This window comes from Hyaena hyaena, unplaced genomic scaffold, assembly GCF_003009895.1.
Source record: "Hyaena hyaena isolate Hyena2069 unplaced genomic scaffold, ASM300989v1 scaffold_594, whole genome shotgun sequence".
Taxonomy (NCBI): domain Eukaryota; kingdom Metazoa; phylum Chordata; class Mammalia; order Carnivora; family Hyaenidae; genus Hyaena; species Hyaena hyaena.
Genome location: NW_024081227.1, coordinates 204,805 through 219,065, shown reverse-complemented (window position 1 = coordinate 219,065; position 14,261 = coordinate 204,805). Strand labels below are relative to the sequence as shown.

General features: G+C 39.3%; 1 protein-coding gene across 2 annotated transcripts in view; it reads left to right on the top strand.

Annotated features, from left to right (window-relative positions):
- The window catches only part of DOCK4 (dedicator of cytokinesis 4), a 422,569-nt gene that overhangs the window by 365,860 nt on the left and 42,448 nt on the right, over window positions 1-14,261 (top strand). Inside the window, exons 33-36 of one of the 2 annotated variants that reach the window (XM_039256913.1) lie at window positions 3,386-3,412; window positions 3,557-3,652; window positions 4,501-4,561; window positions 8,478-8,571. In XM_039256913.1, the coding sequence (XP_039112844.1) occupies window positions 3,386-3,412; window positions 3,557-3,652; window positions 4,501-4,561; window positions 8,478-8,571 (278 nt within the window). The remainder of the gene's footprint in view (window positions 1-3,385; window positions 3,413-3,556; window positions 3,653-4,500; window positions 4,562-8,477; window positions 8,572-14,261) is intronic. The other variant, XM_039256914.1, reaches the window with a different exon arrangement.

Genomic DNA, 14,261 nt, shown 5'->3' with positions numbered 1-14,261 from the left:
AAAATAAATTATTTGTGCTGAATCCTAAACAAAACCATTTTCTTCTGATACTGTAATTAAACTGGAACTTTTAGTAATTATTCACCAAGCCCTCGTTCATTCTAGTGTACAAAGCGTCTCTATTTCATGACAGCTGGAGTTTAGTGAGAATTCTGATTAAAACCTCATCCAATGTAATAAATTGCCTTTGAAAACCGCTCTCATTTCAGTTACTAGTCCTTGGTTTGAACAAAGAACTAAAATGAGAAAGCACTCAGTGAAATGAATCTCTTGAGATTTGTGATTAATTATTTATAATAAATTCACAAGATTAATAAATACATCATTGTATAGTGCCTCTTAGCTACTTTAATAAAGGCCTATAGCATGCAATTTGGATTGCTTGTGTATAAATGTAGCTTTGAAATAGAAGATGTACCTTGACGTTAAAATCAAACCAGTAATTAATATATTAAGTCTCTACAGTTAGGACTGTTTTAAGGTGCCTGATTCATTCAATAGAGATTATTTTTCTTTTGTGATTTTTAGCACATTATTAGAAGTGTTACTATAAATATTTTTCTTTCATGCCTTTATAATCAGAATATTGGGATTAAATAAAACCTAAAAGTAATAATTAAATATCATTACCACCTGAGCTCAAAAAAGAAAGTGAAAATCTAGCTGTATTTCAGGAAACAATAAAATGCTTTTTTGGCAATAGAAATCCCAATGAATTAGTATAAGCACCATGAGTCACTGCACATGTTATGAATTAGGAATACACACCATTATGGTACAGACTCTCATTTGCTCTCTGTAATTCATATCTAAAACTTCTTAAAATCTGCTCGGAAGCTACAAGTAGCTCACTGCTTCCTTAAAATGTAGTAGTTGTCCAAATAGCCTCCTTAGAAGGAGACTTGAACTTTGTGTAGCAGCTTCCTTCCCAAGAGCTCACTTCACCTTTCCCCAACCCCTAACATTATCTTCATTTACCCATACTCCATCTTTTTGAAAGAAGTAGGAGTCAGGATTTATTAGTTTTGATGATGCTGAAATTGTAGGGCATAGTTACCAATAGTAATATATCCCGAATAGAGTATCAGAACTAAATTTTAATTCCCCTGACTCTACTTTGTTCACCCGTTGGGTTGGATTTATCAAGCACCTCCCTGTGCCGGGTATTCTTCTGGGACTGGGGGCTCTGCAGTGACTCTGCTGTAGGAGAGCACAGTAGGGTGCTTTCCAGAAGAGATACTGTCCCTCTTGCTTCTTCCTCATATGTTGCTTTACATAATTAAATAAGACTTCAAAGACGTCTTGCAGGGTTTTTATTTAGTGATGACAAATTTAATTTTAGGTTAGAGATAGAGCATTAGCTATGCAATACATATTTTAGTTATCTAACTCTTTGGATTAAGAGGAGCATGGACAGACACAGCTGTTCTATGGAGGCGTGCTGACCTCCATACCATTGCATTATGATAGAGAAGTAGATTTAGGGTCAAATCCTACCTCCGTGATGTTCTTTCATGTGTTGAACATAATGTCATCCTACAGGATTGTAGTCTATCCTGCTCTCCAGTGTCATGAAGGCCCGTTGCCTATCAATTAGCAATAAGAAATCACCCTTCACTGTTATCAAAGGACTTCTCTGTGTACTCATCATGGGGCCGTGTGCATGATTATAGACCAAATAAAAACACCCAGTCTCACCCAAGTTACCTAGAAAGATGGGTGTCTTCTTGCTGATAGGTGACCCCTCTCAGTTTGTATCAGGTAAACTGGGAGAACAAGCTTCCGGATGGAAAGAACAAGGCTGGCTGCAGATGTATTGGGTTCTGGACTTGGTCCCAACCTTTGGATGTGGAATTAGCCAAGGAAGTGGCTTCTGCAGGGCTGTGCCTCTTCTTATAAGACGGTTATGTAGCTCTGAGTTCTCCCTGCATCAGAAAGCTGTGCAAATTAATGAAATTCATGCCCACAAAAGAAGTCTCCATGTATTTTTAGAATTATTACTTAACTTGAGTTCTTTGTTTTTCAGCCTGTAAAGTATATGAGGTGTGGGCTGTCACTTGGGGAAATTTCTACATCATCCTGCATTACTTTGGCATTCATTTGAGTGCTTGGTTCAATACCAATTTGGCATTTAAGCTCAAAACAGGTGCTGTTCAGGGGTTGTTTTTTTTCTTTTTTTAAAGAAAACACATTTTAAACAAACTAGGGGGTGTTTTTTTGTGGCGTTAGTCAGGACAGGCTCCATCCCTTCATATGCTACTTCTCTCCCTCCCTTCCTCCCCCAACTTCATCTAGGAAGCAGTTCAGAATAAATCAGAAAAACAGGGATGCACAGACAACAGATGAGACAAGAAGACAGAAGGCTGGGCACTGGAATGGCAATAGCAAGAAGGAGGAAGGAAAATTGAAAGAGAACATAGCCATAGGAAGGAAGAGAGGGGAGGGAGGGAGGAAGAGAAGGAAGGAAAGGAAGGAAGCAAGGAAGCAAGAAAGGAAAAAGCAAGCAGGCTTTGGCAGAATAGCTTTTTTTCTTTAACGTTTATTTTTCCTCTAAGCACAATGTATGATTGGCTTAGATTGCACTTATGAGAAATGTTTTCTCTCTCAGTGATTCCTGAAACCAAGATGAAAGGGAAACAAGATTTTAGATAGAAATGATCATTAAATTCAGAGGGGAAAGGAAGGATCCTCACATTGCCATGCCTATGTTCTTACTTTTATCTTTTGGAGAAAGTTTAGTCATAAAGGCTTTGCCAAGTGTCTGCTTAATTTACCAAGGGGCGGGAGTGAAAGTCAAACAGAGCCTAATTATTCTGATTGTTATTATTTTGTGTTGCATAGTTCCTGTGCTCCAAGGTGCTAAAGATTAGGGGAATGTAGGAGGAGAGATGAGGTTTGGTACTTGTCATCGATCTGCTGTAACTACCACATAGACAGTCCTCTGTGATTAATGACAAAATGAATGAAACTGTTGAGTGAGTGCACAGATAGTACAATATGTATTGAGTGGGCAAATGTGAAGGGAAGGGAAAAAACGCAAAACGTCATACCGTCTGTACAAGGATTTTCCTCTAGCAGTTGCATTGCAGTAAAATTGCCTGGATGAAGATGCATTCCACTGAGAGGTAGGAAAACATTCTTATGTGGCTAAAGCAAGATCTTATTTCAAAGTAAACTTAGAGGTACTCCTGTTTTCGCTTTTCATAGTGTTATTTGCTTTGGTAAGGCTCAAGCCTCTGTCAGTGTAAGAAAGAAGCTAGGGGGAAATGTATTTGAGCTGTGAGGGGCCTGTCTACTTTGAAAATATGATTATATGCATGTGTTCGTATTTTATGACTTGGATAATCTGAAAATCAATTTGCTTTGTCAATGCTTCCTGGATTAGAATTCCACTATTTGGTCCCTATCCTAGGTAAGACATTGTTTGCAAATCGTGCTACTTGTGAGATGTTGCAGTGGTTGCTAAGGCATTTAAGGTACTGATGAAAGTAAAATGGTTGTCATGGTGACTGATAAAAATAAATGTTGAAAATGCCCTGGGTTCTTTCTTTTCCAGTCTACTAAAGAAAATTGAGCGGGAAACATGGAGGGAAAGTGGCGTTTCATTAATTGCCACTGTAACTCGTCTAATGGAGAGGTTGTTAGATTACAGGTAAGCCGAGTCCCATGTTTCCCAGATTCACTGTGCCTCAGCTAGAAAATCAAAGAGTTAGAATACAGTCAACTTTCCGCTTGAGTTAATCACTCAAAGAGTTGATCGTCAGACCACAAAACCTTGCACAGTACGATAATAGACTTCTAACTAGCTGGTTCTGAGTTTTTATTTGATTCCCCTTTTTCCTCTCTTTTGATTTGGTTGACAGTTCTTTCAAAGTCCTAGTGAATTGAGAAGGTTTTCAGAGTCTCATTTAGTAAAGGAATCTTTTTTGTTATTTAGAGTAAGCTGTAGAACCAGGAGATCCATCGATTCTAGGCTGAAGACAGTGTAACAGAATTGTACGGTCCTGCTGCTTTCTTCTGAAAGATGGGCTGTGTGGGAAACGCACCCTGTTACCTTGCATAGATGTAATTTTTTTATTTCTAAATTATCTAAACTGTTAAAGCATGGTGTTTTTCTTTTATGAAGGGAAACCCTCATCCTCATTGTTGATGGGCCAGGCTTCCAGCTGTTTATCAACCCACTGGAGGGAGGTGTATAAGAACACATCTCCACTCATTTCTCTCCTAGGGTGCCCTGTCTATTGAGAGGGAGCATAGTCCATCTGCAAGTGAAATTCTCAGCAGAAACTGGTGCTCATAAGTGTCTGAGCTCTGAACCTCCCCTAAGACGGGACATCTCCCCTGGTCCCCAGAGCCTCTGTCTCAAGGGGCAACTCAACGGCAACTTGCAAATTGCCTCTGGTCTCTGACAGGACTTTCCCCAGCCCTCTTAAAAGAAAAAAACTGTGTTTGCCCCTAGGAAGGAAGTTCTGAGTTCTGACTGTTGCTTTTTGTTTTTAGGGACTGCATGAAAATGGGAGAGGTAGATGGCAAAAAGATCGGCTGCACAGTTAGCCTACTGGTTAGTAAACCCTTCCCCTTTTTTTCCTTATATCCTAACGTTTGTTTTATCATCGAAAGCTGTTTTGTTTGTTCTTAGTTTGCAATGTGTTTTTTTCTGGATGTTTCTTAGAAGAGTTTAGAAGTGTTTTCAAAAGAAGCACAGCAGGTTTCAGGTTGAATCAAGTCCCAGAAAATTTTCAGCTGCGAACATTGCAGCTCTCACCGCACCTCGGTGGCACTGTGAGATCAGAGAGTGAAACCCTGTGTTGTCCTGTGGTCCTGCTTTACCATTCAGGAGTTTCTGGCTGCTTTCCTAGAAAAAGGCACAGTGTCCCCAGATAGAGGTCTCTTTACTTTATCGTAGACAGTTTCTTCCTGTCCTTCTTCTTATCATTCCACATTTTAATGAGCGTTAGTCATCTCTTCTTCTGTGACCAAAGGCAGTTTGTGTTTAACGCGCTAACTTTCACTCTCTAGCTTGTTTGCAAATTAAGTTTCTAATACCACTGTTGTTAAGTTTTGAATTATAAGTAGAATGACAGGATAGTTTATCACCCAAATGACATTTTTAAGAGTAAAGTTAAATATTATGTAATAAGGGAAACAGGCTAAGTCAGAATTGGCCTGGAAAACTACAGGTATTAAAATATCCTCCTCGCTATTAAATGGGATGGTACTCTTGCCACAGAGCTAAAGAATATCCAGACATAGAGACATTCTTTTTTATATGTTTTGATATAGGGTATAGTGATGCTTTTGGCAGTTTGCCTTCTGCAGATTCGAAATACAGGAATATGTGACCGCCTCCAGTTCTAAATTTGTGAGTTCCATGGCTTCTTTTTATTATGTTGCAGAACGGACGAAACCTCACCAGCTAGTCTAAGTCCTTGCACAGACGTTCCTATCCTGACTGTTTGAATCGCTCACGTGCCAGGCTCTTTTCTATTCACCAGCCCCTTGGAAATGGTTTTTTTTTTTTTTTTTTTTTTTTTTTTTTGCCTCCACTCTCATCCTGTCTTGTCCTAGCCTCACTGGCGTTAGTCTCTCCATTCTGTTGTGTTTATTCCCCCTCAAGACTTTCTTCGAAGCTCAGGACTTGCGCTCTCTTAGGACTGCCTTGTTCCCGGTTGCCCTCATCTGTTTTCTCACTGCACCGGCCTTCGCTTCTGCGTATCTGCCTGTGTCCTTCTTTACCACACCCACTGCTTGTTCCTGACTTTGAACTCAGGTATTACATCTCCACTTCAAGTATCAGTCACTAAAAATAGTGCAACTCGAGAGTCCCCTCTCAGGCCATGTCTTGTTGTGCACTTTCTTCCACTGCTTTCTTCTGTCATCAGACCCAACAGGGAGCTCAGGCCTTTAGGTCAGACGCTTGAGGTCAGCCCACTTACCTCTCCTCTGAGCTCTCATTTCTAACCTTCAGCATAGTCATCCCTACTTTTAAGCCTCCATGTGGTTCCCCAGTGTCTTGTTTGCTGCTGCTAGCCTTCCACCACATCCGAAATCCTCAGCCCAAGCTGCTTCTGTGTCCCTTCCAGCACATCAGTGTTTGGGAAGAAGAGCCAAGTGAAGCTTTCAGTCTTCTTAGCTTGTCTCTTTAACCCCAGCTTTTCTGCAACACTGGTCACAAAGTCTCATAAATAACCTCAAAGGACAACCTTTCCCTTTCTCCAGAAGAATCTCCTTCCCTCATGTCCATCTTCTTCCACAGTGTCTTCTGTGTGGAGGTAAACAGGTACACACAGACTCTAGGTTCATGTCCTCAATTGGCATAACAGAAGAGATCATTTCCCTTGGATGAAGGAGTGAATACTCTGCCCAAAATGTGTGTAGTCCCCTAGTAGGAACGAGCCAGAGATTTAATAAAATCAGGGGCCCCAGCAGGATTTACTTGACACAGAGAATTTAGCCTGCTGGATTTGCACTGACTAAGAACAGCCTCTGTAGAAAATGTTAACATTTTGAAATCTGTTCTAATTTCAAACTAGCACAAGAATGCTTATTATCAGAGTACCTAAAGCTAATCTTTGAAGCTAATCTTTTTACCTTCTAGTCCATATGGAAAGTTCTTGATGCTTTCTAGCAGGAAGATGGTTCCCTTCAGCTACTCACTTCCTCTTAGAGATTTTTCTCAGCTCTTTGGAAAGATCATTTCCAGATTGTCTTCAGGAGAGCTCTGGCTTCCTTCACAAGATTGAAGTTAAAGTATACTGTTAAATTGGTAAAAATGGTGTAATCATTGACATGACTAATACTAGGAAATTTAATTATTATTTTGTTCTTTGTGTCACAAGTTTTGCCAGACATATGTGAAAAATTCTCTGCTGACTGGAGAAATTTCTTCTTCTTTTTTTTTTTTTAAGGAAAATGATTCATTTATAGAGAGATCACTTATTTTGTTCTCAAAGAAAGCTGCTTCTTACCAGAAAGCTATTAGAGCAAATCATCCCTTAATAATTTAAAAAACCTGCTGTGCTTTTGTTAGACTTCTGTTGATGGTACACCAGTTCTTGCTAATTAAAATTGTTTGGGTTAGAAGAGAGATGCGAATCGCATTATTTACTTAGTTTTTTAAAGAATGCCAAGATCTATAGGAGACAAGAGGAAACGGGGGGAGGATAGGGGTATAAACTGGAAGGAAAAAATTTTATGATACTTTCAACTAAATGTCAATGCCTCAAGGTTATAAGAGTTCTCCTATTGAAGAATAGACACCTATTAGGTAGTAGACAGAAAGTACATTTGACAGAAGGTCCTCGGGCTTTAAGCCAAGTATAATGTAAGCAACCACATTGGCTAGTTTGGTTCATTACCAGAGCCCTGTCTAGCTAATCAATTTCAAAGGGTTTAGAATTCCTGGTCTTTCCCCCTTAAAGAAAACCTGTCACTCCTTCAGGTCAACAGATTTATCCGCGTATCACTGCTCATTTTCCCTTCTTCCCCATACCAGCTAGGATCAGTCTACAATAGTGGTCGTGGTTCAGATGGCTTGAACGGGGATTTCATAATGTACAATGATCTGCTAACAAAAAGCACCCCATTTAGTCTCACAGATTGCCACTTGTGCTGGGATCTAATGACATGTCCATCTGTTCCCAAGTTTACTAAGTTCAGGGAGGACTAGTATACTTTGTACAGCACGCTGAAGGAGTACATGAAGATGTTTATATCTTATACCTTTAAAAAGCTAACATAATGTGTCCGGGTAAGTCAAAGTTGAAGTTTTCATAAGTAATGCAAAAACATTTTTAGAGAAGTTTAGTATGAGCCAGATACTTTTTTAAAACAAAATATTGTCAATAAGCGTGCCCCTGTGATAATAGTTTGAGATCTCTTATTATTAATCCCTTTTTGTTTTGGACATAAACTAGAAATACCGAAACTGTAACACAAGTAGGGACTCCAACTAATACCTTAAAAATAAAGAGCATTTCATTTACCCTCTTTTACATAATTCCTCAGTGGAAGAAAAAAATGCTTTTACATCTTTATTCATCCTTATCTATAGACCTTAGAAAACTTTTTTTTTCTGTAGAGCAAAATATGTTTGAAATCTGAAATTAGCTATCCTTTGAATATCGATGGTCAAATTTAATAAGCAGATTAATTTGTTATACATTTTTAATATTTTTTAGTTTAATAGGCAGTAAAACTAACAAAAACAGTATTAGAGATACAAAAGAAATGTGAATCAATGGTAGTAACAGCCCCTAAGAGTTACAGCTTATCCAATAATTGCTAGGTAACATTTACTACAGACGGTGTTGCATTAAAAATATAACACTGGGCCTCCTTAATTTTTAAAAAGACATTTGTATGGAAAAATGCATCCGTTGTCTTGGTTTAAGACATAGAACTTCTACAGAGTGAAAGGCAGCAGTTTGCAGGCCTGGCTTTTGAGAAACTATCCATACTTGTTTTCTTTTTTACAGAACTTCTATAAGACTGAACTGAACAAGGAAGAGATGTATATACGCTACATCCACAAACTCTATGATCTGCATCTCAAAGCCCAAAACTTCACAGGTAATTCTGTCTTTTGGCTCAGGCAGGGGGAAGTGGGCTGGACACTGGTGCATTATACACGGAAGCCCCTTTGCTTTTTATAATCAGAGCTGAGGACTCAAATATTTCTACTTTAAAATGGACCTTTTTAATCGGATCTGTGTTTCTCAGCGCTCCGATTTAATTTACTTGTTGGCTTTTTTACTATCTCTCTTGGCCTCATTTTTTAGAGGTTGCTTGTGGGGTTACAAAATACATACCTCACTTGTCAGAGTCTACTTAGAGTTGGTATTTTAACCACTTCAAATTCAGTAACGTTATGTTGTGGTTTATATGTAGTGTCATGTGTGCATATGTTAAAAACCTTATTGGATAATGCCATAATTTTTACTCTGAACAGTCATAGTTATTTTTAAAAATTTAAGAAGTTTAAATAGTCTATCATATTTGCTCGTGTATTTATTACTTTGTTGCTCTTTCTTCATTCATGGAGGTCCTCAGTTTCCCCATTACCATTTTCATTCATCCTAAAGAATTTGATGTCACATTTCTTTTAAAGTACATCTAGTGGTGAAGAATTCTCTTCATTTTCCTTCATCTGGAATGTCTTTATTTTGCCTTTATCCATGAAGGATACGTTTGCTGGATATTAAATTCTGGATGGACAGTTCTTTTGTTTCAGTACTTTAAAAATGTCGCTTTACTGTCTTCTGGCCTGCATGGTTTTCAGTGAGAGGTCGAAAGTCATTTATATTGTTTCCCTGTAAATAATGTAGAATTTTCTCTGGTTGCTTTCGGGATATTATGTTTGGTTTCCAGCAATGTCTTTTGATGTTTATGGGCATTGCTTTCTTTAAGAGGATCCTGTTTGGGTCCACTGAGTTTCTTGAACTTATAACTTATTTCCTTCTCCAAATTTTGGAAGTTTTCAGGCATTATCTTCTCAAATATATTTTCTGCAACACTCTTTCTCTTTTGGAACCCCAGTGACATAATATTAAGCCTTTTGCTATTGTTCCATAAGTTCTTGGGGCTTGGCTCATGTTCTTTTGAATTTGTCTTCTTTCTTGTTCAAGTTAGATAATTTCTGTTGAGCCATTTCCAAGTCCATTGACTCTTCTCTGCCGTTTCTATTCAGCAACTGAGCCCTTCCAGTAAAATTTTCATTTTTGTTTTATTTTTGCTTTTTTGGTTTTTGTTTGTTTTTATTTTGTTTTGTTTTAGCTTCAGTTTCCTTGTGGGGGACTTGTATCTTTCTGTTCAAGAGTATTGTCTTTTACTTTAAACAGTTATAATAGCTGCATCATAGTATTTATCTGTAAACCCAACATCTGAACCTTGGGGCTGGGATCTGTTAATTAATTGCCTTTGCCCTTTGAAATATGTTTAGTTATCCTGTTTCTTTGAATGTCAAGTAATTTTGGGTTCTGTCATGAACATTTTGAATATTATGATACTCTGGGTTCTGTTAAAATCTTCTGGAGAAGATTGACTTTTTTTATTTCAGCAATCGGTCCAGTTAGATGCAGACTTCAAGTCCTGAACCACCTTCTGAAGGTGGTGACTCTGATGTCAGTATAGTTTTTAAAGCCTCTTCAATATTATTCTCGTCTCACCCACACGTGTGTGGCCCAGGGAGAGCCTGGGACCTGACCAGTGGTCTCTCAGAATCTTTTTCTGTTGATTCTGGCCTGTTTAATGTACATGCAGCTTGGACACCGTACAACAAAGATAAAAAAGCCTTTCTTGATGTGCCTCCTCTCTGTGCTTGTCCTCAGTTTTCCTGCCTTGCAGGGACCCCTTTTCCTGGCACTCTTGCTTGATTGGAGCCCAGTTAGTCAAAGCCAAGCCTTGACCCTCTCGACACTGTGATGCACTCCATGCAGTCTGTCTTCCTGGGGGCCAGGCAGTGAACGTACAAAACACCCATGGAAGCCACTGCTGCCCCGTGCTTGTCGTCCCTGTCCCCACTGCAGGTTTGTAGCGTGCTCCTGAGGAGGGTAGAAGGCTCAAAAGTACTCTTTCCCACAGGAAGGCCCTCCACTCAATCCTCTGACAAGAGGACCTTTCCTTGGAGCTTTTTCTACCCATTTCCATTTGTGGTTCCAGGAGGCAGGGCAAGCTAAGCCAGGAGATTAGGAAAGGGGAAAAAAAAACAAACAGAAAACCCAAAAACAAAACAAAAACAAAACAAAACAAAAACAAAAAACAAACCAAAAAAACCCCCACTATTTTATTGTCATTCTTTGAGTATTGATTTTTCTTACTCTGCCCACCTCTTCTTATTTACTTGTCAGAATCCTCCAAGAGTTGTCTTATATATTCAGGCTAGGGTTTTTAGTTACAATCAAGGAAAAATACAACACAAGTAGCTTACTACATTGTAACCAAAATAAGAACACTTTTACTGGATTTGGAAACTTAAATCTTAGTCCTTTGCCATACTATTCTTCCTAGGAACTCCTGAATTATTGCCCCTCCTCCAGCTTAAAAGAATGCAATGGGGGGGGGGGGTGCCTGGGTGGCTCAGTCAATTGAGCATCTAACTCTTGGTTTCACCTCCGGGTCGTGATCTCGTGATTCACGAGTTCGAGCCCCATGTCAGGCTCCATGCTGACTGTGTGGAACCTGCTTTGGATTCTCTCTCCCCCTCTCTTTGCCCCTCTCCCACTCATTCCCACATGTGTATGCTTTCTCTCAAAATAAATAAACTTAAAAAACAGTAAATGAAAGCAATCCCTTCTGTAATGGTGCCTGTGTTGCCAGAATTTAAGTAATGCCTCCAGCTCTAGTTTCACTCTATCAATTAATAGCATCCCCATTTACTCAGTGTGGAGACCTTGATGTTTTCTCTGGTATCTCTCAGCCTCCCTCAAATAACCATTCACTCATTCCCAGTGTTCTGTTGATTTCTCTCCCTAAGAGGTTCTCAAAACCATTTCCTCTGCATTAGTTAGCCCTCACCCCACTGTCTGAGTTATGCCCTCATTGTCTCACACCTAGACTGCTTCTTTTGTTTTTTTTTAAATTTTTTAATGTTTGTTTATTTTTGAGAGTCAGAGAGAGACAGTGCCAGCAGGGGAGGATCAGAGAGAGGGAGATAAAGAATATGAAGCAGCCTCCAGGCTCTGGGCTAGCTGTCAGCACAGAGCCCGGTGCGAGGCTCGAACCCACGAACTGTGAGATCATGACCTGAGCCAAAGTCAGACACTGAACTGACTGAGCCACCCAGGCGCCCTGACTGTTTCTTAATTATCACCAGAGTTGTTCTCTAGAGCATGGAGGGCAGGGGACAGAAAACTACAACCTGCAGGCCAACTACCAGATTTTATAAAGAAAGTTTTATTAGAACTCAGCCATACTCAGCACTTGGATATTGTCTGTGGTAGCCTATGTGTTATAAAAAGCAGAACTGAGTGGTTAAGACAAAGACCACATGGCCTGCAAGCTAGATGATGAATTATTCACTGTCTGGCCCTATAAGACAATTTCACCAACACCTTCTCTAGCTGTAACTGTTTTCAATTTATATCTTCTACCAAAAAAAAAAAAAAAAAGTTTAAGCTCTTTACTTAAGGTCCATTATAGTAAAACCAACACCTATCTATTCAGCCTCATTTTCCCATTTGTACATTCCTTCTCTTCATCCTTCAGGGCATGTTCCTTTACCATCTTTCCATGGAATTCTTTGCCTTTTCTTTTCCTCAGCCACTGCATACTCCACCACCCCTCTTCCATGGGCCAAGTTGATGATTCCAACTCTTTTCCCAGTGCATTTTTTTTCCAGATTTCCATTAAAGCACTTATCACATTATTTTTATTAATAGTTATAAAGGAGTGTGTGCGTGCATGTGTGTACATAGATAAGAAGGTAGGTAAGTAGGTATAGCTATCTCCAGTTAAAAGGTGAATTCCTTGGGGCTCCTGGATGGCTCAGTTGGTTGGGTGTCCAACTTTGGCTCAGGTCATGATCTCGTGGTTCATGAGTTCGAGCCCCGTGTCAGGCTCTGTGCTGACAGCTCAGAGCCTGGAACCTGCTTCAGATTCTGTGTCTCCCCCTCTCTCTGCCCCTCCCCCGCTCACACTCTGTCTCTATGTCTTAATGAAAATACATAAATATTTAAAAAAAAGAAACTTTTAAAAAAGGTGAATTCCTTGAGGACAGAGATGATATTTTCTTCTTCCTGGTCTTCTCAATGTAGTGTGCAGTACTGTGGGTGTTAAATGAATGCATCACCAATAAATTTACTCAGTTAAATTTAACACCTGCAGAGATTTTTTTCCCTCAATATTGGTAATTCCTGAGTCACTGAGGAAGCCCTAGTCTCTCTTCACACAGATATGCTGATGGTTTTGATTAAATAGACTAAGATTTTGCAGGTATGCTGTCTGAGAGTTTCAGTGACCATTTTTAGAGTAGATAGTAGCCAAATTTTGAGAGAAATAATAAAGCTAGTTTTTATTAGCTATGAAAACCACCTAGTGGATTGTTTTAAAGTCCATTAAAAAAGAAATGAGAGAGAGAGCTGAGGGCAAGCTTTTCCAGCTATATGATAGACATATTTTGGTTCTCCAAAGAGTCCAAATCTGTCGGATTCTATTTTTAAAATGGGGAAATTGTTTTTCTTTAATTTGTTCACTGAACTTGCAGGTTTTATGTTCCCCAAAGTCATAAGAAAGAAGTTCTTTCCCCATGCAACATTTTCTTCAGCACTCCTCTGTCCTCATTTTTGTGTATCCTTGAAGAAAGTGAAATTAATGGGAAAAGTTTCTTAACTTTTCTATCTTCAGAGGATTCTGTTGAAATGGCCTAACCGTCTGCAGCCTTTTGTGACCATATACTCCATTCCTAATTCATCTCGATTTTTCCCTTATGTTTTCTCTTGTTGCATATTGTTGTCCTCCCTGTATACTTGTCAAGGGGATGGCCCCCTATTTAATTATGAGGTGATGCCTTTTGTTCAAAATTATAAATACTTTTTAAGAGATCACTGGAAATATTAGAAGTGATTCATTCTTCCCTCTTCAGTGCATAATATTGTCTTCTAAGAGATGCAGAAGAATAAACCTACAACGTATTACTATCAAACATCTACAGTTTGCTAATTGTTGAAAATCAGCCTCAGTAGTCTCCTGTGTTGGTTACGCCTCAAAGGTATATATGTTTTCTTTCATGAAAATTTTCTGTAGCTTCCTTTACACTCATAATTTACCCCAGATAGGCATCATCATTTTCCTGAAGCAGATTCTGAAACAGGTGTAATTTATTTTCAAATCTTTCCTTGTCACCATTCAGTCATTTGTCAGTGTCTCCTGATGGCTTGCCAATACCTGCTCTTCTTCCCAGGCTTCCCAGCAGCACACCCACACCTGATTTTCTACCCATCCCCTGGACTGCCCCAGGGCAAGTGTGATTTGGAAAGCAATTTAGGGACTAAATACCCTTCATTGCCCACCCCATCCCCTGCTTTCGATTTTTTTTTTTATTGTGATAAAATGTATGTAACATCAAATTTACCATCTTTTGGTTCAGCCACTCTGGCAAACAGTGTGGAGTTTCCTCAAAAAGTTAACAATAGAGCTCCCCTATGACCCAGTTATATCACTCCTAGGAATTTACCCAAGGGATACAGGAGTGCTCATGCATAGGGACACATGTACCCCAATGTTCATAGCAGCACTTTCAACAATAGCCAAAACATGGAAAGAGC